This window comes from Myodes glareolus, chromosome 1 (genome assembly GCF_982192425.1).
Source record: "Myodes glareolus chromosome 1, mMyoGla1.1, whole genome shotgun sequence".
NCBI lineage: Eukaryota > Metazoa > Chordata > Mammalia > Rodentia > Cricetidae > Myodes > Myodes glareolus.
The window spans coordinates 35,873,754-35,900,529 of record NC_142026.1 but is presented as its reverse complement, the minus strand read 5'-3'; the positions used below and the strand labels follow the sequence as shown (position 1 = coordinate 35,900,529).

The window sequence follows — 26,776 nt, the reverse complement described above, 5'->3', positions numbered from 1 at the left end:
TAATTTGAACCATTTTCACATTAAAGGTAATACAACTATCAAATCCCATCTTAACATCTAAAAAACATCTGCAAAGAAAGTGGAATGGAGGTGGTGCTCATCTTTAATCACACCACTGGGGAAGCACAAGCAGGCAGAGTTCTGTGAGTTTGGGGCCAGCACGGTCTACATATCTAAGAATTCCAGACCAGACAAGACCGGTTTAAGACGGTGAGGCACTGTCTTAAAAAAAAGGTGGAGGGCGATGAGGGATAACTAAAGAACTCTATTGTTTTATTCACCCCATACCTCCAGCAAGCATTATGGAAGTTTCAGTTATCCAGTCTAAAAAAAAAAAATAACTTCACAAATTTACACCTGGTTCATGCTTCTTGGGGACTGAAGGTTTCTGCTTCCTCCAGCCATTTAAAATGCTAAAAAGATAGACGCCACAAACGACTGAGATGCGGATTAACGGTAAGCACCACTCCCAAGAAAGCCAACCTTGTTTCTGGTGCAGCTGTCAGTCAAGAAAATCATCAAAAGCAATGCCATTCAAGACAGGTCCAATTAAACCAGGTGGCAGGATTCCTTCACAAAGGAGTGGATTTTTGAAGGCAAAGCGATTCTTTAAAAAATTAATTAAACAAATGAAAACTCTAATGCTGATGGGGGAATGAAAGAGAGAACCATTGTTGGGGAGGGCGTGGATATTTTTAGGACTACTAGCCAACGACGTATTTGGTAGATTTACATCTCTAAGACCAGCTTGCCAGGAAAAACAAAGACCCATACTCTCTCGAGCTTCGGAGGCAAGAGCCAGTTAAGAAACAACACCCACACTTCACCAGGTATTAGGACGCCAAGAAGTCAAAGTAGAATGCGACTGAATCACGCTCTCCAGCCGCAGAAACAGAAGTGGGGATCACCTACACAGGTTATCGAACTTTAAAGACAAAAGATGTGCATCTTGAGACTGCTGGAACATAAGCCAACAACTTGACAGAAGTTAAAGACCTCGGCTTCCTCGCTCGGGCAAGGAATGGACTAGCCCCGCGACGCACGGGTCCTCCCCGACCACCAAAGTGCCCGCATCCTGATCGTCCCTCAGGCTCGCTGCCCTCCCTCCCAGAGCCGGGACTCCACAGGCTGGGGCGCTCCCCGAGGGCCTCAGCGGCGTCGGAGGCCGCGCCTTTGATGGGTGACCCCGAGAACCGGGTGCGGAGCGCTGCGGGGAGGCGCGGTCCGCCCTGCTAAACACACCGGCCTCCGCCCCACCGGGCGGCCTCAGGAGCCCGCCCGCAATGGGGTAGGCGCCCGCCCTCCTCACCTGCGTCCATCTTCCCAGTCGGGTCGCCGACTGACCGTGGTGTCGCTCCGACGGACTACTGCGCGACACGGCGACGGGAAGCCGCGGTAGCCAAGCGCGGCGCAGCGGAAGCGCGGGCGTCGCCATCTCGCCGTACGGCGGTGGGAACGCGGGGGCGGGGCCTCGCGCATGTGGGTCCTGACCGGACCCGATCGCCCCGCCCTCCGCCGCCCCTTCGGAAGCACCCTGGAGCCGGCCCGAGCGGCGCTCGTCCGGCGCAGCCATCTTTCCGTACAGACGGCAACCCGCGCATGTCTCGGTACGGACTCGCCGCTCGCTGCGGCCACGACGCTCGCGCCGTGGCCCGACCGCCCGGGCGCAGCGTGGTGCGGGCGGCAGCGCGCAGCCATCTTGCCGTACGGCTCGGCCGCGGCCCACGTCCCGAGCCGTGTCGCCGCGCTCCCTCGGGGCGGGTCGGACCAGCGGGCGGACGGCAAGGACCGAAGACTGGCGGCGCCCACGACCGAGGCCCGCAATGGTGATCTGCTGCGCGGCCGTGAACTGCTCCAACAGGCAGGGCAAGGGCGAGAAGCGCGCTGTCTCCTTCCACAGGTACGCGGCCCGCCTCCGGGTCCGCCACGCCCCCGCCCGGGCCGGGCCCGTGGGGAAACTGAGGCCGCGCGGTGGGTCGGGCTCGGGGGACCGGGAGCTGGGGGCCCGCTAGCGGAACGCAGCTGAGGTGGGTGGACGGGTCGTGGATCTTTGTGACCTTGGCCCGGACCGCCGGCTCTGGGGACCAGCGCGGCCATGCCTCGGGTAAAGCGGCCGGAGGGCCCCCGCCGCCACCTCCATCCACCGGCGCCGCACTGATTTGGGCTGGCGCTGCCAGTTTCAGGAGCATCCTGCAAGGGCGCTTTCTCGGGTTAATCCTGCTCTTAGGTTTCGAGCAGTTCTCCGCTCTTGCCTCGGCGGGGCAGCCCGCTTGGAGGTGTGTGGCAGGAGTGCGGCCCGGCGTACGCAGCTCTACTTCCTGCATCCATAGCCCACATCGCTCTCCTCCGGGGGTCCTGCGGCCAGGGCACTGGCACTGAACACCTCCCGCATCCTGCATTCCGGTAGAGGCCAGAGGGAGGACCGTGGAAGGACTTTCTGGACGGGTCTCGGGTGGTCCCCTGGGCGGGCCGCGCCTTCCTAAGGCTTTCAAGACTCCCCATTTCAGTAGGTCCTCTCCTGTGATTTCCAGCAGGGAGTATACAGCGAGCGAAGGGACTCTGCCTTAGAAGCCGCTTCGCACGTCCTACCTCTTGGTACTTGTTAAAATTTGAAGATGGGAATGGCACGTGTCTGTTGAAAGTTCACAGGGTTTCATTAAGTCTCGGGTCTTTGGGGTCTGGTTTGAAACAGAACCTAGTCACGTTAAACAGTCTTACAAATCAACCAGAATGCTTCCATAACAATTCTAGTTAAAAAATGCCCCAGAAGTTTTGTTAACAATTTTTGAAAATGAGGCAGAGTTGCAAGGACTGCGGCTTGGCATTCCCGATGTTCTAACATCGGTAGACAGTACCCGAATTGGGGGCGGGGGAAACTCTAGGATAAGCTCACAAAACGTTGAGAAATAGAGAGTTAGAAGGTCACGTTGCTTAAAACATCCAGATCCATCCTGTTAGGGCTGGTCTTGATCTACAGCTGTCTCCTGAAGGCTGGTAGACTTCAGGTGGATCGCGGCCACCAACCCTAAGTGATCAGTAAATAGCTTCATTAGAAGAGGGAAGAAATTAAGTATGTTATTGAGCATCCCTGTTTTTTCATTTTCCTTTTATGACGTATACAACATAAATTTACCATTTTTATTATTGGGGTGTTTTGTTTTTTTGCTTTTTTTTTGGTGTTTTGAGACAAGGTCTCATTGAATAGCTTTGTTGACCTAGAACTCACTGTTTCAGTCTATGCCGTTCTCAGACTTACAGCAGCCTCTGCCTCTCAAGTGCTAGGATTATACATGCACGACACCACAAGCAACTTTTTATTTATTTTATTTGAGACTCTACATAGCCCTGAACTCACTATGTAGACCAAGCTGGCCTTGAACTCTCAGAGGTCCAACTGCCTCTGCCTTCCAAGAGCTTCCAATCTTCCAGCTCCTTTCCATCTGTTTCTCTTTCTTTCTTTCTTTCTTTTTTTTTTTCTGAGACAAAATCTCAGGATGACACTGACCTGAGTCATCCCACCCTCCTCACCACCTAGAGTACTGGAATTACAGGTATACACTACAACCCCTGGCTTTTTTTTTTTTTTTAATAGAGACACTAAGTTACCCAGGTAGGTCTTGAACTTACTGTAGCACAGGTAGAGGTTGAACTGGTGGTCGGTCCTCCTACTTCAGAGTAACTGAGATCACCATCTTTCACCTTTAGGCTGGAGCTTTGGGGGCTTTATGCTGAAGCTGTTTCTTAAAGCTAGCTGTTGCCTCAGCTCCTTGAGCCTCAGTTGTGGTTGTTATTTAGCTGAGCCTCAGCTATTTCCTGGTGTCTTGCTCTCAGCTCCATTGCCTTGCTTCTCATTAGGGTTCTAGCAACCAGACCCTGCTTTTCAGGTACCGGACGATTTGGTCAGTAGTCCACTTGTGAAAGCTGTTTCTTGTCTGGGTTCTACCTGCTGTGTCTGAGCACCCTTTGTGCCCAGGGTCATTTGCCACACCTAGGAGGAGTATCTTTAGTTCCTCTCTACCCTATAGACTCAGGGTGCTAAAGATATACAGGAGGGCTTTCTCCTTTCCATTTCAGTAATGACCTGCAAGACAGTCCTGAAATCCTTGTGACTTTTTAAGTGGATGACATCAGTATGGGTTTGGATGCCTGCAAAAATACTTGATTTGCTTTTATCAATGAATAGTTTTAGGGAAGGGCATCTCAGTATTTCTAAGTACTTTGTTGTGTGTCCTGCAGGTTCCCCCTAAAGGATTCCAAACGACTGATCCAGTGGTTAAAAGCTGTTCAGAGAGATAACTGGACCCCTACGAAGTATTCATTCCTCTGTAGTGAGCATTTTACCAAAGACAGTTTCTCCAAAAGACTGGAGGACCAGCATCGCCTGCTGAAGCCCACAGCTGTGCCCTCTATTTTCCACCTGTCAGAGAAGAAGAGAGGGGCTGGAGGCCATGGTCATGCTAGGAGAAAGACCATGAGGGGCCACACAAGCGCAGCAACAGGGAAAGGAGCCATAGGTTCCTCACTGCCTTCAGCTGATAACTCGATGGCCAAGCCTGAGTCTCGAAAGTTGAAGCGAGCTTCTCCACAAAGTGATGCAGCCCCTAAGGCAACCCCAGGTGCTGTCAGTCAGGAGCAGGGGCAGTCCCTGGAAAGAACTCCAGGAGCTGGACTGGCCGCCCCTCTGGCCACCCACCGGGAGGAAGCAGAAGTGTCTGCTACAGAGGCTGACCACCAGAAGGCCTCTTCCTCGGATGATGCAGGCGGGGCAGACAAGAGTGGCATCTCCATGGACGACTTCACACCCCCAGGATCTGGAGCTTGCAAGTTCATTGGCTCACTTCATTCTTATAGTTTCTCCTCCAAGCACACTCGAGAGAAGCCATCCGTCCCCCGTGAGCCCATTGACCGAAAGAGGCCCAAGAGAGAGATGGAGCCAAGGTGCAGTGGGAATAGTGTGGCCCAGAGTCCCCCAAGTTCCTCACTTACAGCCACCCCTCAGAAGACTTCCCAGAGCCCCTCTGCCCCTCCTACGGATGTAACCCCAAAGCCAGCTGCAGAAGCTGTGCAGAGTGAGCACAGCGATGCCAATCCCATGTCCATCAACGAGGTCATCCTGTCGGCCTCAGGGGCCTGCAAGCTCATCGACTCGCTGCACTCTTACTGCTTTTCGGCTCGGCAGAACAAGAGCCAGGTGTGCTGCCTGCGGGAGCAGGTGGAAAAGAAGAACGGAGAGCTCAAGAGTCTCCGGCAGAGGGTCAACCGCTCCGACAGCCAGGTTCGCAAGCTGCAGGAGAAGCTGGATGAGCTGAGGAGAGCAAGTCTCCCCTACCTCCCCTACCTAAGTGGCCTGCTGCCCCCCAGCCACGGTCAGTACTTAGCCGGTGTGCCCCCCTGCCTTCCTTACTCTGACTAGGAGAGGTTGTCCTGCTGTGTGCCTGGTGTCTCTGTGGGTTCCACGTTCCTTGTGATCCCATGACAGTGCTCATTGGCCAGGAAACCCAGGGTGTAGGAGACCTAGTCATAAGAGAGGCCAGTCTGCTTGAAGATTTAACATTGTTAAGTGGCCGGGCGTGTGGTGCCCACCTTTAATCCCAGTACCCAGGAGGCCAGGGCAGGTGGATCTGAGTTCAAAGTCAGCCTGCTATACTTTAGTTAGTTCCAGGCTAGCCAGGACTACAGGGAGCAATTGTTCTCAACCGTCCTAATGCTGCGACCCTTTAATAGATAGTTTTTCATGTTGTGGTGACCCCCAGCCATAAAATTATTTTCATCACTACTTCATAACTATAATTTTGCTACTGTTAGAAATTGTAATATAAATATCCTTTCTTTTTCTTTTCTCAGTGTAGCCCTGACTGTCCTGGAACACCGTAGACCAGGCTGGCCTCGAACTCAGAGATCCTCCTACCTCTGCCTCCCCAGTGCTGTGATTAAAGGCTGTGCACCACTACTGCCTGTCCTATATCTGTTTTCTGATGGTTTTAGGCAGCCTCTGTAAAAGAATCCTTCAATCCCCCAAAGGGGTCACAACCCACAGGTTCACATGTTGAGAGCCACTGACATAGAGAGTTTTTTTTCTTTTCTTTCTTTCTTTCTTTTTTTTTTCAAGCTGGTCTTGGGGTTCGAGACAGGGTCTCACTATGTTGCTCTGGCCATCAGACTTGACAGCAAGGTCTTTTTATTTTCTGAGCCTTCTCACCTGCCCCTTTATTTTACTTTTGAAAACTGATTTCTAGGCTGGGCATGGTGGCACATAACTATAGCCCCCAAAAGAAAAAAATGATTTTGATTCCTTTATAGAGTAAGGATGCATGGATAGTGTTCAGTGCATACAAAAAACTTTTCTGACCACATTCACTTTGTCTGTATCAGCCTTTGCCGGTACAGGTGTGATGGATCGGTCTGCTAGAGCAATCTTCAGGGCCTCCTGACTGTGAAGAGAGCATGCTAGGAAGAGCAGCCTCAGTCACAGGCTAATGTGGGTGTACTGCTTTTGTAAGCCCTTGCCCATAATGTTGCTTTTGGTGCCCTTTTGCTGTGACCACTAGTACAGAACTTTCTGAACAATTAGCCCTGGCTCTGTCTACATTGTTTCCTTGTTATTATATTATTATATTGTTTCTTTCTCCTTGTTTTGGTTTTACTTATTCTGGCTTCTGCAAAATTTCCTAACCTAAAACCTGAAGTTGAGGCTGTGAGTCTTTTCTACCTGTGGGCCCATTCTGGATTTACTTCATGTTGTATTCATTCGTCACAAATACTTCGTCATCTCAGTCTTGGGTCCTTCCTAATCCTAGAGCTATTTAAATGGTGACGATGGCTCTGAGGTAGATAGGTTAGTAGAGGGGAGGTCATTTTTGGAGTTATTTGAAATTTTATTATAATGAGATTTAATGCTGTATCGTCTTTAAGCCTGCTTTTTAAAATGTTGAGATTTCATTGTGGCTAGCACAGTGATTTGAAATGGATCATCAGACCTGTCAGCAAGTGTCTTTGCTTTTGACTTGAGTTCTGAAGAAAGTGTCTTCTCTACTGACTGGTTACAATACATCCTTCTTTTCCTGACTGAGTCTGAGACCTTGGCCCTCCTGTGAGTTGGAAGAGCTGTTGCCTGACTTCTGGTAAGGTGTGCAGTCAACTGATTTCTAGAAAGGCGACGCACTCTCTCAAATACCCTCCTGCAATTCCAGAGGTGCCTGTGTCCTTCTGTGTGTCTGTCAAGTTAGTTTTGGTTAATCTTTTGAAGAAGGGTCTCACTGTGTAGCCCAGACTGGCCTTGAACTTCAGTCTCAACTTCCCAAGTACTAACCACACCTGAACCACCACACTTCCCTGTATTTGTCACATTTTGCCTTAAATTTCAAAACCTTGTTAGGTGTGTACATCTTTCTGATGACCATAAGCACAGAAAACCTTTCTTTCATTTAAAGACCTCTTGGTTTTGAGATTCAGTTTTATTTTGCTTCTCTGGCTTCATTCCAGCTTTCTGTTTTGCCTCAACCTCTAGTTCCCTGAGTGGTTGGAGTCTCCAGACTTTGCTTCCAGTCATTGCTTCCAGTTCAAGGCTTCCTCCTCCTCCCTACTTTTCTTCCCTCTCCCAGCATTGCCAAGCCTGACCTTGAACTACCGTCTCTTCCCTGGGACTGACAGGCGTGGGCAACCACACCCACCCATGTTACTTCTCTATCCCTTTCATTTCAGTCTTTTCTCGTCACTTTATTTTATAAATAAATTTTAATTGTCTTTAAGAGTTGTTTTATAGAGTCATTTAATCTACTTATGATTATCATTATCAATAAGTTGGAAATTTTATTTTTAATTTGTTAACCTTTCCCTTTTTAGTTGTTAATATATTTGGTCTTGGAGATGGTCTCACACTACAGCTTGGAACACAACAGTGTAACCCAGACAACCTTAAACTCAGCAATCCTCCTGCTTTGGTCTTTGAGTGTTGTTGGCATTGCAAATGTGAACCACCAAGCCCAGTTTGTTACTCTGTTTTAAAAACAAACATGCAATCCTGGGTCGGGTAGTCACATGCTTTCAGGACTTGAAGACAAGAAATTCAAGATTTCAAGACCATACTGTGCTACATGATATATGAATTATATATGTGTGTGTATGTATGTATGTATGTATGTGTGTGTGTGTGTGTGTGTGTGCATTTATATGTAGCATTCTTCCTTATGTGACTGTATAGAGCTGATCAGGTACCATGCGTTAGCCTGATAGATTGGATAGTCTAGGGTTTTGATTTGTACTGCTTGAATTTTTACCTCTTCAAGTACCATTAAATATTTAGTATTAAAATTAATATTCTGCTGGTTACTTTATTCACCACTGTATGTCTTAAATTTGTCCTTTTTTGAGATATCTAGTGGTTTATTGGATTTTTGTTTGTTTTAGTTTTTTGTTGTTGTTTTGTTTTTAATTTATTAACAGGGGCCAGAAGAGGGCATTGGATCCCCTGAAGTTAGATGCATGCAGTTGTGAGTTGTCAGACATGGCTGCTGGGATGTGAACCAGCGTCCTCCAGAAGAGCAAAAGTGCTCCTAGCATATCATTAGCCTAGCATATCATTAGCCCTTTTTTTGTTTGTTTGTTTTTGAGAAGGTTCTCACGGCTTGGTCTGGAACTTGTTATATAGAGGTTGTCTGGCCTCAAATTCACAGAAGTTACCTGCCTCTTGATTACTGGGATTAAAGGCATGTGCCATGAGACCCAGTATCTGGTCATTCATTCCTTCATTTATTTATTGAAGTTCTTGTTCTAGTACAGTTTTGAAAGAGGGCTGATTTGATTGACAGAGTTTGTTTTTGTTTCCCCTTAAAAGAAGCTTTTTCAGTCTGATTTGAAGGAATTATTCTGCCTCTTACACCAGTTAGACTCTAGTTGCCTTATCCATGACTTGCCCCTTCTTCAAGGGTAGTAAGAGTTCTTTTGGCCTTGAGCGTATAGAACGTTACCCGTTGTGTCTGCTGTGGATCTTGTCACTCTTGTGTGTTCTTAGACCTAAAAACTCAGGTTTTCAAATGTGAAATTTTGTTGTTTTTTATTCTGTCTTGATGTGTTGAAAAAGGATGGCTGGTCTTAAGCAACTTTACTCAGTGAGTTAGAGGATTCCCTCTGCTGTGTAGGGACAGTGCCCAGGGCTTCAGGAGACACAGAGGAAGCAGAAGTCAGGCACTGAGCTGGGGCCTGAGAAGGAAAGGATGTGGAGAGCAGAGTCTATTGCTGGCCTGAGCACCAGGGAGTATGGTACCTCCTCCCCCACAGGAGCCAAGGCCTGGGGCACCCACACTGAAGGGAATTGGACTTAGGATGCTTTCAGGCACCAGCACAGGGCTTTGAGCAGGACCAAGCCTAAAGTTGGGGTGTGAAGTCAGAGTGTGTGGAGGACTGGGTCAGGGACTGAGCAGACTCCCTTTCCAGAGGGGATTAAGAGGGAAAAGGGCTCTGGGCTGTGTGGGAAAAGGTAGTTGTTTGTCTCCAGTCTCACCAGGGCTCTGAGGGCGGAACCCAGTGCAAAGGTAGTGTAGGAAATGTGAGCATTGACGCAAAGCCAGGGACAGTCGCTTAGCCTTGGGGGAGCCATGGCCCTCGGGAAGAGGGCTGTTGTTCGGTGGGGAGGATCCTGCAAGGCCCTAGGCAGTGTGAGACTGAGAGCCCAGAAGCCTGGAAATGGAAATGGGATGGTGACCAGGGGTCAGGCCGTCACTGCCCCATCTGTACTCCAGCAGTGAGGCTAGGCTGAGCTTGTGAGCCTACAGGAAAGCAGGAGGTCCTGGGCAGGAGCTCTTGAGAGGCTACCCACCTCATACCCAGTTCTGTCAGGACACCCACTGTCGGTTTCTTGCTCTGACCCTCTCTGCTCAGATGGAATCCTTCACTGGAGGAGGATTGCCTTGGCTACTTCTTAGGTGTAAAAGAGGGCTGTTGATGTTTGTTCATTACTTTTGATTAGCCTGTCCCTTTACTAATGGACAGCTTACCCAAAATGGAGCATCTGGACCCATGGGCTTGAGGCTGGAGCAGACTGCTCTCCAGAAGTATGGCAGATTCCCCTTCTGGGACTGGCTGCTAGCATGTCCTCCAGCCTCTCAGACTCTTACTTCAAGACCCAGAAAATGTCTGTGTTTTTCTGGGGCCTTTTAGAGTAATGTTTTGTGTCTTTGCCTGCTTATCCCCCTCCTGATTGCCACTGCTTACCTTACTTGGAGTTTTCTGTGTTGTGGTTTTTTATTTTAATTTTTTACATTGTATCATGTGTGTGTGTGTGTGTGTGTGTGTGTGTGTGTGTGTGTGTGTTGGCACTTGATAACACAATGCATGTGTGGCCATCAGAAGACAATTTTTTAGAGTCAGTTCTCCATCTATCTGGTTTTCAAGGCAGGATTTCTCTCGTTTCTGCCATTCTGCATACTCCAGGCTAGCTGGCTGAAGGGCTTCCAGGTGAGTCTCTTGTCCCTTATCCCATTTCCTTTTAAGAATGTTGGGATTTTTAATGCGCGCGCACACACACACACACACACACACACACACACACACACACAAGCTAGACTAACTGACCAGCAAGCCTGTCTTGGTTCTTGCAATTGTGCCACCATACACAGCTGCTTTTTCTTTCTTTCTTTCTTTCTTCCTTCCTTCCTTTTTTTTTTTTTTAATTTGAGTTCTAGCAACCAAACTCTGGTTCTCATGCTCCCAAGGCAAGCATTGTACTGATTGATAAATCTCAGCTCTCAGCCCCATTATTAACTAAGTTCTTTCCCTTTTTGTTGAGCTTTATAAGAGCTTTTTGTGGTTTAGATATGTCTTTCATGAGACGGTATTTTGCAAAGATAACTGCTCCCAATCAGATCTGTCTGTTCTCTTAACTGTGGGCTTTGGCAGAGTGGAAGGTGTCTCTTGGTTTGTAGGTTGGTTGGTTGGTTGAGGTGCTAGTGATTGAGCCGGTAGCTTTGTATGTTCCACACATGTGGTACCCCCAGCGGTGTCCCTAGCCATGGAGTTTTCAATTTTATTTTTTATTCATTTTATTTTATGTTTATGGTGTTATGTATGTCTATGCATGCCTAGTACCCACCAGGGCCAGAGGAGGGCATTTGGATCTCTTGAGCTGAAGTTACAAACAGTTGTGAGCCACCATGTATGGTGCCAGGAATTAAACCCAGGTCTTCTGAAAGATAGCCAGTACTCTTAATCACTGGGCCCCCTCTCCAGCCCTCCAACCCTCCAGCCCAAGATTGCAGTGGGTTTGCTTGTTTGTTTGTTTGTTTGTGGGGCTTTTGTTTTGTTTTGTTTTTAGTTTTTCTGGACAGGGTCTCTCTGTAGCTTTGGAGCCTGTCCTGGAACTAGCTCTTGTTGACCAGGCTGGCCTCAAACTCACAGAGATCTCCCCACCTCTGCCTCCTGAGTGCTGGGATTAAAGGTGTGTGCTATTACTGCCCGGGAAGATTTCAGTTTTAATGAAGTCAATCTGATTCTGGAATCTGGAAGTTCTGCTACTCAACACCAACCATCCTACCCCCAAAACAGAGATTAAAGGAAGAGACAGTTTTTTAATACAGATCCAGATCTATGGAAAATGGGGTAAATGTTCATTATCATCTGTCCTTTTTTTTTTTTGTCTCAGAAATATGTATAAGATGGTGAACTGGAAATTTGGGAATTCTACCCTTCTGGCTTGACTAGACTCTTTGTCTCCAGACCCATTACTTTGGTAGTTGTTTGCTAAGGGCTCTTTTGTCCCTTCTCTTTGGCGATCAGGGTCAAATCTGTACTACTACATGTCTGTTTACTGATTTGCAAGTATGAAAGGGCTAATCAAAGGTAGGACGCTAAGTGCAGCACAGTGTAGGTCATGCTAATGCTGGAGGACTGCCTTGCGTTTGAAGCCACTGGGAACTTAGGAGACCCTATGGAAAGGACGCGTTCTCAGAACTGTTACTTTGGTTTTTGTTTAATTTCATTTTGCATTTTATTTCTTCGTGTTTTTTCTGTTTTTCCCTCAGAAAGTTCTTCCTTAGCTGAGCTGAGTGGGCTGCTGGGACCTGCTCATTCTCTCTTACCAGCTTCTTATGTGGGTCATGCTTTTGTTACTACTGCTAAAAGCTCTTAGCCGAATCAAGGTTACCTAGATTTTCTCTGTTTCCTCCAGGAGTTTTATAGCTTTGTATTTTTGCATTTGGGTCTGTGGTCCATTCTGAGATAATTTTTCCACTACAGTAGCATTATAGTAAGCATTATAGTAAGTAAGATTTGGAAGTGGGATACTTCCCCAGCTTTATTTTTAGTGTGGTGTTAACTATTTCAGATTCCTTTACCTTCCCCCATGTTCTTTAGAACCGTTCTGTCACTGTTCCCAGAATATCTGGTGGCACTCTGACAGGCCCAGTGCTACATCTGTAGATCAAGTTGGAAAGAACTGACAAACTAACATATGGTTTCCATAAAATTCTTTATTGTTTAGAGTTTATGGTATCATTTACCTAGGTTGGTACTTTTCCTCAAAATTTAAACATATTTTTATGAAAGTTATGATATCTGGACAGGTAAAGGTACTTGTTGGCAAGGCTAGTGATCTGGCTTTCGTCCTTAGACCCCACAAGGTGAAAAGGCAAAAACACACTTCCACAGGTATCCTCTGACTTCCAGATGCATACCGTGGCACACAGGTGCCCACAGACGTCACACATATACACACTAATTAATGTTTAAAATGTGTACATAAATATTTCATTAGATTTATACCTAAATATTCCCTTTTTAACACAAATGTGAATTTTTTATAGGTTTAATTATAAAATTCCAGTTGTTTATTGATAGCATATAGAAAAGTGAATAATTTTTATACATTAACACTGTATAGTCCTTGCTATAATTACAGCAAACCCAGAAGTTTTTTGTACAGTCTTTAAGTTTCCTACAGTCATAATTGATGGACAACGATACTTTTATATTCGCTTCCCAAATCTGTGTTTTTAATCTCTGTTTCTTACTCTGTATATTTCCTTTTCTTCTGTTGCACTAGCTGGGACTTCCAGAACGATGCTATAAAGCAGTGACCATAAGCAGCATCTTTGTATTAGTCCTGAGCTTAGAGAAAGCTTCTCCTCATCTGTACATGTCACTGTGATACAATAAGAAATATCCTGGCACAGCGCTCCTAAAACTGCTCCTTCGGGATTATGCGTTAGGGATGAGGACAGCATCTTCCAGTAAATCCTGTCAGTCACCCCTGAGTTTGTGCTATGTAATCTGCCCTTGACAGGTCAGGGAGGTCACCACAGGAACCAACCAAGTGATTGGAGGGGTGGAAGTGAAAGCTGCCCTGAGGTGGGGGTGGGGGGCTGAGTTAACCACCCTTGCGTTTGTAACGAGGCCCCTGAAGAAGTTCACAGAACTGGGCTGGCAAATAGGAGGAGGTAGTGGGAAGGGCACACTGGGGAGGGCAGTGAGGCTCTGCACCCACCTCTAGCCTTGCTGATATTTAAGACTGTTGTTTTGGTTGCTATTCTGTGTGAACTCGAGAACAACGTGCAGTTTGTTGTTGGATAGAGCAGTCTTAAGATGTCAGTTTTGGCCCTGAATCACTGATTTTACCCCCTGTTGGATCTGCTCTTTTCTGGCAGAGGTCACTGCTGCCAGCTTCTCCCACAGTTCTCTCTCAATATTTCAGTGCTCTGCTGTGAAGGACTCACATTAAAGACTGGCCCCTTCACTTCCGAGACTTCACCATTATGTGATGCCCCCTTATGCCTGGCCCTGAACTCAGATTCGCTTGCCTCTGTCCCCTAAGTGCTGAGATTACTTGCGTCCTCCATCCCTACAAAGTGTTAGCGTGACACATCTTGGTTTTCTTGCTCTTCCTGTGCAGTTCACACTAACCTTGAACTTGAAACTCTGCCTGAACCTCTGAAGTAAAAATATACAAGTTCAAAGTCAATTTGAACTATGTAGTAAGACTTTATCTCAAAAAAGAAGAAAGATTAAGAAAATTATAGACAAAAAGAGAAGAGAGACTTTGTCTTGTTTTCACTTATGCTTGATGTTCTTGCTTTGGATTTGAGTTTCCGGCCTAAAGGTCTATTTGGAATCCATTTCCTTAGTTTTTATTTGAAAAAGAGTCCTTGCCTCGAAGAACAATTTCACTGGCTTCAGAATTGCAAGCATTTTTAAATTATTTATTTTTATATTTGTGTAACATGTCACATGCATGTGAAAGTAAGTCAGAGAACAACATAAAGGAGCCAGTTGGTCCCAGGGATCAAGCTCTTTTGCCAAGCTTGGTAGCCAGTACTTTTACCCCTGGCTCATCTCCGAAGTCCTTGTCTTGTTTCAGGTTTTGGTGCTGTTAGGTGCTATGCTAGAAGTGATGAGCACAAGGAATAGGAATAAAAGTTTTACCAGACCAGAATTGATTACCTAAAGAACATCTACTGTGGACAGAAACATCATGCATGAACTCTCGGAGAAGGAGTAGCTCCCTGACGGGAAATGGCTACTTTTAGAGAAGTTAAGGGACGTCTCCTGGGCTGTTTGTGAGGGTCTTATTTGATTAAGAAGAGAGGGCAGCATTGTCTTGTTGGTAGGAAATCTTACAATACCACTTGTCTTCCCTGACACTAGTTAGCAGCTAATTGTTTGTATAAGACAGCACAAGCTGGCTCTTTTTTTTAAAATTATGTATACAGTGTTCTGTCTGCATCTCTGCCTGCAGGCCAGAAGAGGGCACCAGATCTAATTATAGATGATTGTGAGCCACCATGTGGTTTCTGGGAATTGAACTCAGGACCTCTGGAAGTACAGCCAGTGTTCTTAACCTCTAGGCCATCTCTCCAGACCACAAGCTCACTCTTTTAAAAAGTTGTTTTATTACATTTAATTTTAAATTGTGAGTGTGTGTGTGTGTGTGTGTGTGTGCACATAAAAGCACAACAGTGCACATGTGGAGGTCTAAGGACAACTTGTAGGAATCAGATCTTTTCTAACATGTGGGTCTCAGGGATTGAACTCAGGTCATCAGGCTTGGTAGCAAGCCCTTTTCTCACTAAGCCATCTGAATGGCCCCACAAAATATTTTTTAAATCAAAAACAACTTTTTATCAGAAATGTGTTTCTGAACATATAACTTTTCTCTTTCCCACACTTATTTCTTTCTGTCATACTTTTGTTTATAAAATCTCCGATATAATGTACATATATATAATGGATATAGGCCACATATATATAATGAACATAGGCCACATCTGATCACTTTTTTGTTTTTTTAACAAGAGATCTTGCTAGAAGGTGTTAGTGAATAAACTGTTACTGGTTAAATTTTTTTAATATCTAACCTAAGTTATCTGGTGGCTTTTTGTTTTTGTTTCTCAAGACAGGATTTTTCTGTGTAGCCCTGGCTGTCCTAAAACTTGCTGTATAGACCAGCAAATTTTAGGCTTTGAACTTACAGAGAGCTGCCTGCTTGAGAGCCACCTGCTTCTGCCACCCGAATGCTGGGATTGAAGGCATGTGTTACCACCGCCCTGCAAGGTGCTGTTTTGGGTTTTTTTGTTTGTTTGTTTGTGGTTTTTTTTTTTCAAGACAGGGTTTCTCTGTAGCTTTGGAGCCTATACTGGAACTAGCTCTTGTAAACTGGGCTAGCCTCAAAACTCATAGAGATCCGCCTGCCTCTGCCTCCCGAGTGCTGGGATAAAAGGCGTGCGCCACCACCACCGGGCAAGGCATTGTTTTTATAGTGCTAAATTAACCTTTTATTCTTATAGACTTATGACAAGGCCATGAAGGCCTGAATATAAAGAATCTGAGTCCTAAACCATGGCAAAAGAGATCTAGTTGAAGAATATAATTAAGTGGCCAGCATTCTTGATCTAAGAGTGGATTTAAAGGCTAAGTTTTGTTACAGAGGAAAATAAGGTTAATTTTGTTTTGTTTTTCCTTTTTGAGATTCCGAGAGTCAGACTTAGCTAGTGTTGAAAATTCTATTCTGGTAGTGAGTCAGAGGAGACAGAGGACACAGGCCTACAGTAACTCCTCCTGGAGGGGCAGGGTTTGCCCTGGAAGCGCCCTTGAGTATATTGGACCTCCTTCCCACATGTCGGTGAGATTCAGCTTCACTGCACTGACTCCTAACATCCCCAAGTGAAGAGATGACCTTCCAGTCCTCGGAGATGAAATGTGCTATCCCTCCATCTGCTTGGTCAGGCCACACACCAGCTATAAAGGAAAGGGGGACTCATTGTCCTGGAGAAATGAGACCCTGGCTTCCTGTAGAAGTCTGTCAGAAGGGGAAGAGTAGGTGCAAATATGTCAGCCACATGTTTTGCTCCTTTCCAGTCAGTGTATGGAGAATGCCAGGGCTGAAGAAAGAATGGGGGAAGAGGTCTGAGTCCTTACAGTATGTGGATTCACCCTATACAGTCTGTCACCCAAACACCTTGGGTAAAATGGAAGGGCTGTGAGCATAAAAGGAATGTTTTTCTCTAGGTAAAGTTCCCAGACTTTGCGTAGTAACTCTCGTTTGGGAGAAAGTTCGGTTCCTGTTATGATAGCCACCCTATCAGAGACATGAAGTGATGTTTTCTTCCTGTACCTTTCATACAGTGAACCTGGTGAGCTTCCTAGAGTCAGTGGGTAAGCTTCCTTGAAAATGCAGGTAAGGAATTCAGGACTGTAGCCCTTAGCAGTCTCTTGGACCTGCCCCTCCACCTACAGTCCATACAGGTCTCTTGAGAGTTCCTGCCAATCCGTATCGCCTGTAGTTTTTTTTCTTCTTTATTTCCTTATTTATTTATTTGGGTTTTCAAGACAGGTTTTCTCTGTGTATCCCTGACCATTCTAAAACTCACTTTTGTAGACCAGGCTGGCATTGAACTCAGATCCACCTGCCTCTGCCTCCCCTTTGCTGGGAATAAAGGCGTGCTTCACCACCGCCTAGCTCTCCTGTAGTTTCTACCTAGAAACATGGTTCTGGGCTGTAATTCTGTATTGGATAACTGTCAGTGGACTTGGTTCCTGTCGGGTTAGCTTGTCTAGTTTCTTCTATATTTCTTGTAAGGTGGAAAATGATCACTATTTCTCTCCTCCACTCCCCCTTCTCTTTCTGTCTTCTGTAGGTAGAGTTTTCCTATACTACAGCTGCTTCCCAGATAACTGACACAGAGACTCCATATTAATTACAAATGACCAGTTGGTAGCTCAGGCTTGTTACTAGCTAACGTTTACACTTAATTAACTCATATTTCTTACCTGTGCTATGTGACGTCCCTTGGTACCTTTTCTCAGTATGACATGCCCACTGGGCTCTCTCTGCGTCTGACAGCAGCTCTCTCACCCCACCGCTCTTCATCCCAGTATCCTCAGTTTGATTGTCCTGCCTAACTGTATCCTGCTTTGTCATGAGTCAATCAGCTTCTTTATTAACCAGAGAGAGTAATATATATTATTCACAGTGTGCAGAAGGATTATTCCACAGCATTCTTCCTTTCTGTCTCTCGGGGTTTTTGTTGTTGTTGTTTGTTTTGTGGAGTTTTTCTTTTTTGTTTTGTTTTTGTTTTTGTAATTTTATTAAATTATAAAAGTTTCCATTTCCGCCCCTCCTCCCACCACCCTCCCACTCCCCCCACCTCCTCTCCTCCTCCCTCTCCATCCCTAAGAGCAGTCAGGGTTTCCTGCCCAGTGGGAAGTTCAAGTTCCTCCCCCCCTCCCTCCAGATCCAGGAAGGTGAGTGTCCAGACGGACTGAATCCGCAAAATCCAGTATAAGCAGAGGAAACAAGTCCCAGTGCCATTGTCAATGGCTTTTCAGAAAGACTCCGGCCAGCCACATTCAGAGAATCCGGCCACATTCAGAGAATCTGGTTGGATTGCGTCCTCGTTCAGTCCCAGTCCAACTGGCCTTGGTAAACTCTCATTAGATCCGTCCCCTTGTATCAGTGGGTGATCACATCCCTCGCAGTCCTTATTTCCTTTTTCATTTTCTTCCTCCTTCTGCTACTCATTTGGACCTTGGGGGGCTCAGTCCGGTGCTCCAATGTGGGTCTCCATCTGTATCGCCATCCATCGTGGGATGAAGGTTCTCTCTGATCTTGCCGTCTTTGCTCACGTTCTCTTTCCTTCTGCTTCACGTTTGGACCTAGGGAGTTAAGTTCAGTGTTACGATGTGGGTCTCTGTCTCTATCTCCATCCATCGCCAGATGAAGGTTCTATGGTGATAAGCAAAATATTCATCAGTATGGTTATGGGCCTAGGCCGTTTCAGGCACCCTCTCTTCTGTCTTTGTTTTGTTTTTGAAACATGGTTACTCTACATAGACTGTCCTGGAAGTCACTCCATAGACCAGGCTGGCCTTGAACTCATAAGCGATCCACCAGCCCCTGCCCCTTAGTTCAGGACCTAAAGGTGCGTGCCACCTTACTCTCCTCCCTCCCCTCTCTCATTCCTTACTGGTCTGCTGCTCCTTGTGTGTAGCTCAGACTGGACTCTGGCAGTCTGCTTGCCTTTATCTTCCTAGTGCTGTGATACAGGTCTATGCCACCGCACTACAGCCATTTCCTTCTCATAGTGGAAACTAGAAACCCCCGCGTCATTGCTAATATGTGAGCAAGCTACTAAGTTTAATAACTTGCTAGCAGTCTTAACCAGCTTTCTACTGCTGTGACAAAACGCCATGGCCAAAAGTTACTTGGAGAGGAAGAAGTTATTTTGAATACCATACAGACTTACTACAGGCTTTCTGATGGCGATTTTCTCAGCTGGGGTTTCTCTTTCCAGATAACTTGCGCTTGTCTCAAGTTGACAAAAAACAAAACCAACAAAGTAACCATTTATCAGAGTCTGTCATCCTAATAGTGCTCAGATTAACTAGATAATCAAGCATAATCTTTGCAAGCCTGTTTTATGTTTTATGAATTGGAGAGCAATGTTTGTTCTGTTTTCCATTTGTCACCTCTGTTTTTCCTGTTTCTGTGTGTGCCCCCTTCTGTTGTGAATGACCGATTGGACCTTGCTGTGCCTTGTATGCTAGTGGGACCCAGACCCCGCGCCTCCTGCGGGAAGGCTTCCCTTTATCCAGCTCTGTGCTAGTGGCCTCTGCTGGGTTTTTGTTTTTTTAAACTTTGTAGTACTGTATGATTAGTGTCATTTTCTCTGCTTGCCACAGCAGGAAACACTGTTATTGCTAACAAAGCAATGATGTGAGGGTAAGATTCGTGAAGTTTTGTGTCCCCAGGTCCCAGCACAGACTGAAAACCCCCATTTTTAAAGCTAAGCTAAGCAGAACAGCATTCTTGAAGACAGAAAGTATAAGAGCCTAAGCTCCTGGCAAATGTTCCTGAGGAAACAGTGTCTGTTCTGTGCCTGCCCTACTGTGTTTTCCGATTTAGTGAGTTGGTTCCCTTAGCCAGTCAGTGAAAACAACAGAGGTGGGATCCTCACTCCTTACTCTGGATGGGGCAGCTAACTGTCTGGTCTGATCCTGACTCATAAGATGCAGCTATTTCCAGAGCTCTGTTGGCTCTAAAATACTGCCGTCTCTCAGGCTGTCTTTGTCTTCCACATTCTTCTGAGACTCAGTCTTTTAAGACTACAATTCCCAGAATGCTCTCTTAGGATTGGCATTCATTTCCTGCAATGCCATAACAGCCAGGTGCACACATTTCCCGGCAATTGGCAGAAAATAACCTTGAGGAACCTTGACGGAGTGTGTCGGAGTTCAGAAAACTTAGGGATGGGTAAGCCTACTTTCAATGTTTAGGCCACTTCTTATAGAAAATTTAAATTTTATTTTTGCAGTTTAAGATTTTAATAAAAGAAAAATTAAATCAAAAGAAAATTTATAGAAAAACCTGTCTAGTTTTTTAAAAGAGATTGACAGCTACAAATAGACTAGGTTCTTATACTTTTTGTTTTATTTTCCTAATGAACTTGAATTTATATGTAGTAAAACACAAAGTTCTTGAGGCTATAGTTTGATGGATTTCAACACATACAGGCTCCGTCACTGGATGTTTGGGCTGTAGAGTGATTTGATTGTCTTCACCCGCTGCCCCACACTTGAGTGAAAGTAAGGAGAGTGGCCAGGGCTGGCAGCAGTTTCCAGGCAGGAATTCTGGGATAGGGGAAGAGCAGAGAGAACAAACCAGCCCATCCAGTGTAGTCCAGGTTTACTGCCAGGGTGGGAGCATTGATTGTTTAGTGCCCACCTACTGTCACTGGTCCAAATTGGCATCCTTTCAGGACAGCGAGCTGGGAGGGCAGAGGCAGTGCTCAGTGATGACATGCTGCTTTTCAGGCTCTCTTCCACACTGCACTCTGAACATCCTGATGTGTAGACAAGATGGTGTATTTCCTACTCATCATCAGAGAATCTCGTGGTCCTGTGTTTCCCTTCACTTGCCAAGTGTCACAGACCAGCTCATGAACCTTGCATGTCACAGGATTGGTGGTGCCTAGGTGTGCAATTCTTCCTCCAGAAGCACCTGCTGAGCTTTTGTTTATAAAGTGGCTGCCATAGCCTGAGGCGCATTTTCTTATGTCACATTGATTCACAGGCACTGCTCAGTGGGCTTTAGCCAGAACTTGGGCAAGGCGCAAGCTAGAGCACTCAGCAGTCTCTCCTGCCTTCTTTTTGGGTAGATGCTCAATCCATGGCCAGGTGCCTGTCTGCTGAGCAGGCCACTCTGGTGAGTCTAGCCGGCTTGAGGCTCCTATCCATCTTGGCCTTTGTCACCTGTGCATCTTTACTCTGTTCTCCTACCCATCCTCTTCCTTTCCTTTGTAACCTCCCCACCTCCTCCACTTTCTTTACCATGTGGTATCCGGTGTGTTTTCCGCTTCTGGGTCTGATAATTCTGCTAGCCCCAGATTTGCAATTTGCTGTTTTGCCTCATCCCTTATTTATCATTGCCCTGTCCAGGTTCCCAAAACTCTGATTAAAGAAGACCTCTTCCAGAACCTGGCTGTGTTGATAGCCCTTAGCACAGAAGGAACAAGCCACAATGCTACTGAAAAGGACATCTGCAACCTGCTCTTGCGTCCCAGGACAGCAGTCACAGCTAAGCCCTACCTCAGACCCACGGGCCCAAATGCCAACCCGTGTGCCCCCTGGTATCCCTGGTCTCCACCACTACCTAGTCTCAGCCATCAGCCCCTCAGACTCCCTCATCATCCTTGTTCCTTTTTCTTCCTTAATAGCACAAGATGTTTCACATTTCCAACTCTCTGCAGCCTCCCTCTCTGTGGGCTTTTCCTGTTTGTTCCTTTATGATAACCTTTTTTCCCCACTTTTCAGAGTGCTTCCTAAGTGTCTCCACCTCGTTTTTCTTTTATTTGGTATGGGTATTTTGCCTGCATGTATTTGTGTGTAACACAAGCGTGCAGTGCCTGCAGAGCCCAGGAAAGAGCATCAGATCCCTTGGGACTGGATTTACAGACAGTTCTGAGACACCATGTAGGTGCTGGAAGCTAACCTAGGTCCTCTAGGAAAACAGTCAGAATAGACTCTGCTCCTGAGCCATCTCTCCAGCCCCTCCACGCAGTGTTGGAAGAGGGTAAGTGGACACTTGAGGAACCAGCCCTGCTTCTATATGAAAACCTTCTAGCTCTAAGGGCCTGGTTCAACCTGGCCAAGCTTTACAGAAGTACATTTCCTACCCTGGGTTAACGGATACGTTACCATGCCCACTTAGCTCTCACAGGTATTTCATGTCAGGGTCTTGTTTGTTGAGCTAGTAACTGAATACTTCCTCAGTGGAAACGCTCCTGTAGCACCGGCTGCTTCCTGGAACCTGTTCCCAGGATGACTCTGAGCAGCATGAGCCCTGTTCTGAGATGTAGCTGAGCTCTCCAGACTGGTCCACAATAGCCAGGAGTTTTTCAGTCCTACCCAGAAGAGGAAAGTTAGATAAAGGAGGGAGAGAGTAGGGAGAGCACAGTAGTATACAGAGGTGGAACAGCTAAAGCTACCAGCCCTTGAGGCTTTAGGATACCACACCCAACAATGCTGTGACTAACTAGTAGACCAGGCAGCCAGGACAAGCATATGTGACTCATACCACCAGTTGCTACATTTGAACACATCTTTAGAAAGTGAGTTGTTTTCTTCAAAATCAGTATTTCTGGATTTGCTGGAATACTGAACTCGGAGCTGTCCCAGCACGACGGCAGCCTCCTGAGCTGTTGGCTCATACGGGTCTCCACTGAGCCATCTCTCCAGCCCCTAGCTTAACTCTTTTTTTTCTGTTTTTTCGAGACAAGGTTTCTCCATGTAGCCCTGGTCGCCCTGGAACTCACTTTATAGACCAGACTGGCCTCAACAGAGATAGCCTGCCTCTGCTTCCCGAGTGCTAGGGTTAAAGACGTGCACCACCAGTGCCTGTCACTTGAACTTCTTAATAACCACTTTAAGAAGGTAAAAGGAAACTAGTGTAACTAATTTTGTTGCTGTTGTTTTTTTGGTTTTTCAGGACAGGGTTTCTTTGTGTAGTTTTGGAGTTTGTGTAGCTTTGGAACTCACTCTGTAGACCAGACTGGCCTTGAACTCAGAGATCCTCCTGCCTCTGCCTCCCGAGTGCTGGGGTTAAATGAGTGTGCCACCACTGCCTGGCTCAGTATAACTGATTTTAATAATTATTTTATTTGGTGTCATTTTTTAAAAACACTGTCATTTCACTAAATGCCCAGTCATTTTAAAGTTCTGGAATACTAGAAATTACTTTTCTGAACTGAGTTTTGGGAAGCCTGTTGATGTGTTTGAGCCAACCACATCTCTGGTGCTACAGAGTTGGCCCCCTCAGGTCTGTAGCGAGCATAGGGCACTGGCAGCTGAGGCTAGCGACAAGATACTTACCACCCATGTTCTTTGCTTGTGGTCTTGTCAGTTGGCCCTGTCTTCTGCTGTGGAGAAACACTGACTTGTTTTCCCTCTGTGTAATGGGAGCCCTGGACATTGCATAAGAGTGGAACCAGGTAAAACCTGCTCTTGAGTCTGCTTGTGTTGCCCGGGCTTACCTGTGCTGTACAGTTGGTAACCGTTTGCTTTTATGATTGAATAATGTTCACTGTCTGGACATGCTGTGTTGCGTGTCTCTCAGCAGGCGTTGGATGTGGGTTCTGCTGTTGTCTGTGGTGAATAATGCTGCAGTGCATAGTTAGGTCTGACTTTGGAGGGTGCTTAATTTCTGTAGTCCCTGTACCAGGGGTAGAGCTGTTGCTGGGCCCTGCTCCATTATCACCTTTTAAATTTTTTATTATTTTTTTTTAATCTACATCATCGGGTCCCATAATTTGGACTTTGTTTGGGCTAGCGCTGTGCCCACATCTGTGCTGGGAAACACCATAATGTCTTCCTGTGAAGGAGCTGTGCTCCATTTGCCTGTGCTTCCATAGCTTCACTTTGATACCCTTTTGGCTGCTGGTTGGGTATATTAGTTATTTTCTATTGCTGTGATAAAACACCGTGACTACAGCACTTTCAGAGTTTCTTTGGGCTTATGGTTCCAGAGGGATAGCAATCTTTCATGGCAGGAGGTGGTAGGCATTGTGGCCAGAGCAGGAAACTGAGAGCTCACATCCTCAACCATAAGCACAAAGCAGAGCATACTGGAAGTGGCCTTGAGTTTTAACTCTTAGTCCGCCCCCAGTCACGTACTTCTTCCAGCAAGACCATACCTCCTCAACCTCCTCAGGGAGCAACACCAGTAACTAGGGCCCAAGAGTCAAATGCCTGATACTATGAAGAACATTTTCTAATTAGACTGCTTTGGGGTCTTCCCGAATAGGCTTACTCACATCTCACCATTTGGTCTTTTGGATTTAATGAAGAGTTGTTTTGCAACAACTCTTGCTCAAACAAGAAGCAACAGCCTTGCTCAGGATTTTAAGGGTTTAATAGCTCGTGTGTATACCAGGCTTGATAGCTCATCTCTGTGATCCAGGTTCTCTGGAAGCTGAGCAGGAGGACCTCCATGGTCTCCTGTCAGCCTGAGTTACATAAAGAGACTGAGGAGATGATTCAGCGGCTAGAAGTACTTACTGCTTTTCCAGAAAATCTGAGTTCAGACCCAGCACTCACTTGGGGGAGTTGGTTCTCTCCTTCCACTGTATGGATTCTAGGGATCCAACTCACCTTGTTGTGCTTGGCAGGGAGCACTCTCACCTTTTTAAATCATGTTCATTCCTGGAAAAGGCAATGATGATGTTGACTTTCTGCATCCCAGCAAGATCCTCAGATTGGAGGGAAGAAACAGCAGGATCAGTGTCAGTCTCTCCTGCTTTAGTTTATTTTCTTTCTGTCCTCCTTCTCCTGGTCTATGTGTCTCACCTGACATTTGTGGACCATCCTTCTTGGAAGCAGTGTGAAACCAGAATTTCAGGGGGTCTGACTTGTTTCTGCTGGAGGAAAGAAATCCAGGAGGGAGGAGCTGAGTGACTCCTAATAGAGGGGTGTAGGCTTACTTTTCTTTCCCACCCGCCAGTTCCCAAATAACTTACATGGAGGCTCAATATTAATTATAAATGCTTGGCCGATAACTCAGGCTCATTGCTAACTAGCTCTTACAACTTAAGTTAACCCATATGTTAATCTACATTCTACCACATGGCATTACCTGTCTTTCATCTTGCACCTCTCTCTGTGTCTCGCTGGCTACTCCTCTGACTCCTCCCTTCTTCCCAGTGTCTTTAGTCTGATTTTCCCACCCAACCGTATCCTGTCCAACTGTTGGCCAGTCAGCTTGTTTTATTAAACCAGTCACAGTATAAATTACAGTGTACAGAAGGATTATTCCACATCAGGGTGTTCTAAAATAAAGGCAATGCTGAGCAAAGGTGAGGGGCAGCAGAGGCCACTGGGGATAGGAACAGACATAGTTGGTTCTTGGAAGGGGCATCTGGGTCTGGAGCCGGTGTATATGTCTAGAGCCAGGTGTGGGTCTTGAACATTAGTGCGGGGCCTGATTCTAACTCTGCCTCCTGAGAGGGTTCTTGACCCCTCCCTGCGGAAGCCAAGGTGTTTCCATGGGTTACATACATATCTTCACCCTGTCCTGAGTATGTCCTGTCAGGAGACTGCACTGCCTGTTGTTGCCGGCCTCCCACCCTAGGGGGCAGACGTAGATCATCCTTATCCTGACTGCAGGATCATAATGGGGAGCAAAATAAAAGGGGAAAGAATGGAGAAGACTGCTGACCGTGGGCACTGGTGCTCACGGAGCATGCCCACTCATAGGATATACATGCTAATCATGCATGAGACACAGGCATGCTTATAGGCAACACAGACAGGGCTTGCTTTTGTGTGTGCTTTCTAGTAGGTATGTGGGAAGAGCTATAAGGGCAGACAGTGTACAGGATGTCACATGTCCATCATGGCTTCCCACAGACACACTCTGAAACATAGGTACCCAGCTGCACTTCTCCATACACAGTCCTATGGTTTGGATGCTGCCAGGCTCCTCTGACTTCTGCAGAGGGCCCCCTCTGTCAAGGCACCTGGGCTGTCCCCACCGAAGGGCTCAGGTGTTACGTTAAAGATCATGACAGTGAGTTAGGCAGCAGACTGTCCTGTCTTGCTCATCGTGACTGAGTTCTCTATGCCCTTAATTAACAGCTTGAGATCATAAGCCTCACTAGAGTGTTTTTCAGCCGACCCCTGCCTGTTGGGTAGAAGCTTCAGTTGAGATGTGGAGCTAACTCAGCACCCTAAGTAAAGGGGGGTAGATGGGAGCTTGGTCTGCCTGTGATCTAGTGAAGATGTCCAAAATTTGACCTGTTGCATTCACATAGACACACAAACATATATGTAAATAAAAGTTATTAAAATTTTGTATGACATTTATATATTTTATGTGAAATGTTTTTACCTGCATGTATGTGTGTACACCCGGTATGTCCTTGGTGCATGGACAGGTAAAAAGATGGCATCAGGTCTCCCAGACTGGAATTATGGATGGCCTTGCGGTGCTAGGAATTGAGCTCTGGGTCTCCACCAGAGCAATAAGTGCTCTTAACAGTTAGACCATTTCTCCAACGCTATAAAGACATTTTTAAGGACTGTTCAGATGGCTCGGTGGGTGAAGGCACTTGCTGCCAGGTCTGATGAACTGAGTTCAACTCCTGGAACCCACATGGTAGGAGACAACTCTCTACCTTTCTGGTTCTTCTTTCCAACCCTTTCAATCCAGAATGATATTGAAGCTAAAGTTAGTTTCCAAGGCTGTACTGGAACACATGTGACTCGTTGATTCTGGAAGTGGTATATGTCAGATGGTAGATGGAGAGTCCTACCTGGTAGACTGATGAGCTTGTCCATCTCCAGTTCTGCTCGTCCTTTGAGTTGCTTTCCAAACTCCAGATTCGCTACTCAGATTTAAGTCTTAGAAGGGTACCAGAAGTATCCTGGCCACATGTGGGAATTGGGCCAGTGGTCCTTATCAGTCTCTCTACAACCTCCTGCAGAGTTGGGGTGAGAGCATTATTGATTTAGGGTCAGGAGACTTAACCACAGAACACCTGCTAGGCAGCACTCAGCCCCTGTCCTCACAAGTGCTTCCCAGAGCAGCCTGCCCCAGTGTACCTTGTCCCTGCTTCCAGCTCCTGAGTCCCAGTGTACCACCGTCACACTTAGGAGACAGTGAGCTCTGGATATGAAGATGGCACAGCTGAATAAAAGGAAGAGTGAAGTATTCTTGAGAGCTATCAGTTTCCAGTTCAGCCTCTCCTCCTCTCCTGCCTATTGCTTTTCACCTCTGATTCTGGAGCCCACCTACTACATC

General features: G+C 46.4%; 2 protein-coding genes across 5 annotated transcripts in view; one reads left to right on the top strand and one right to left on the bottom strand.

The window, feature by feature from the left end:
- Nucleotides 1-1,458, bottom strand: part of Atg4b (autophagy related 4B cysteine peptidase) — a 38,963-nt gene extending 37,505 nt beyond the window's left edge. For both annotated transcript variants that reach the window (XM_085696233.2, XM_048441965.3), the window contains exon 1: nt 1,310-1,458. In XM_085696233.2, the coding sequence (XP_085552359.1) occupies nt 1,310-1,319 (10 nt within the window). In that variant the 5' untranslated portion in view covers nt 1,320-1,458. The remainder of the gene's footprint in view (nt 1-1,309) is intronic.
- A 4-nt stretch (nt 1,459-1,462) lies between these two features.
- Thap4 (THAP domain containing 4) overlaps nt 1,463-26,776 on the top strand; it is a 42,851-nt gene continuing 17,537 nt past the window's right edge. Inside the window, exons 1-2 of one of the 3 annotated variants that reach the window (XM_085696232.2) lie at nt 1,463-1,971; nt 4,237-5,366. In XM_085696232.2, the coding sequence (XP_085552358.1) occupies nt 1,478-1,971; nt 4,237-5,366 (1,624 nt within the window). In that variant the 5' untranslated portion in view covers nt 1,463-1,477. Of the gene's footprint in view, nt 1,972-4,236; nt 5,367-19,602; nt 19,736-26,776 lie in introns of those variants that run through there. The other 2 variants (XM_085696229.2, XM_048441964.3) reach the window with 2 other exon arrangements.